At 46.3% G+C, this 1,419-nt stretch overlaps 1 protein-coding gene across 1 annotated transcript in view; it reads right to left on the bottom strand.

Annotated features, from left to right (window-relative positions):
- The window catches only part of LOC109920558 (coiled-coil domain-containing protein 112), a 55,568-nt gene extending 54,215 nt beyond the window's left edge, over positions 1-1,353 (bottom strand). The window contains exon 1 of the mRNA XM_048593634.1: positions 1,116-1,353. Within this exon, the coding sequence (XP_048449591.1) occupies positions 1,116-1,266 (151 nt within the window). The 5' untranslated portion in view covers positions 1,267-1,353. The remainder of the gene's footprint in view (positions 1-1,115) is intronic.
- Positions 1,354-1,419: the final 66 nt, after the last annotated feature.

The raw sequence follows: 1,419 nt of genomic DNA, 5'->3' as shown, positions 1-1,419 counted from the left end.
CACAGCAGGTCAAGCAGCATCATAGGAGCAGAAAGGCTGACGTTTCTAGGCCCGAAACGTCAGCCTTTCTGCTCCTATGATGCTGCTTAGCCTGCTGTGTTCATCCAGCTCTGCACCTTGTTGTCAAGGAACTAAAGGTGCTGTGGGAAGAGGATAGTGGTGGAGGGAGGTGAGGAAACAATCAATAACTATCACCGGACCAAAAAAAAAAGAGAAACTAATGGCACAGAAGACTGATAAGTTCCTGACTCATTCTGGGATTTTAAAGGAAGAAACTAAAGAGATAGTGGTCACACTGGCAGTAATCTTCCAGAAATCCTTAGATTCTGTCAAACTCCCATAAGAAAGAAAATTGGCAAATTAACATTTTTATTTAAAAAGAGGAGACATAAATTTGATAACTATAGGGCAGTCAGTTTAACATCTGTTATTGGAATGATGTTAGAGTTTATTTATAAAGGCACAGTGGTTAGCACTGCTGCCTCACAGCACCAGGGACCCAGGCTTGATTACAGACTTAGCTAATTCTGTGTGGAGTTTGCACATTCTGCCTGCATCCGTGTGGGTTTTTGTCGGGTGCTCCAGTTCCTCCAACAGTCCAAAGATGTGCACATAGCCCACGCAACATTGTCTTGTAGCGTCCAGCAACGTACAGGCTAGGTGGATTAACGATGTAAATACATGGTTTTGGGGCTAGGGTGGGGATTGGGAGTGTGGGTGGGATGCTCTTCTGCGTGTTGGTGTAGATTCGATAGGCCGAATACTTAGATGGTAGTGAGTCTTAGGTTTCTTTATCACAGACAGTAGTTGAAGTTGGGTCAGTAAGTACATTCAAGGCAAAGATAGATTTTTAATCAATAAAGGAATCAAGAGCTATGAGGAAAAGGTAGACAAATGGAACGCAGGATTATCAGATCAGCCATGATCTCAATGAATTTCCTACTTATTCTCATTCGTTTTATGGAAGGTGAAATTAGAAAGACAGCTTTGAGCCAGCAGATACACGACGGACCGAAAGGCTCTCTTTATGGTCGTGGTTTTGGAACAGCACATTCCACCCGACCGCGGCTGCAAACTCACGCTGAGGTAGAGGTGGAACAGCTGCTTATACTCACTGGAGCCACAGTTTGCGGAGCTCCCGGCTGAAGGCGGCCTTCCTGCACGACTCCCTGCGCTCGGGAATGGGAACCTGCAACCGCTGCCTCGACACTGAGTCCGGCTTCCGACCACAATCACCAGCCTGTTATACAGAGGGAATTTAATCATAACCCCCGAACAGAGAAACTTCACACCAAGTGCAAACAGCAGAAAGAATCACTCCTCACCATCATCGCTGTTACTATGGTTGCCATCTTCGTCAATAAAACGTTGAGTGTGCGCAGACGCAGAATGACACACCGGGGGCCCTGGTGTGCGCAG

This window comes from Rhincodon typus, chromosome 3 (genome assembly GCF_021869965.1).
Source record: "Rhincodon typus isolate 14 chromosome 3, sRhiTyp1.1, whole genome shotgun sequence".
Classification (NCBI taxonomy): Eukaryota; Metazoa; Chordata; class Chondrichthyes; order Orectolobiformes; family Rhincodontidae; genus Rhincodon; species Rhincodon typus.
Note: the sequence above shows the minus strand (reverse complement) of the source record. Positions and strands in the feature narration are given on the sequence as shown.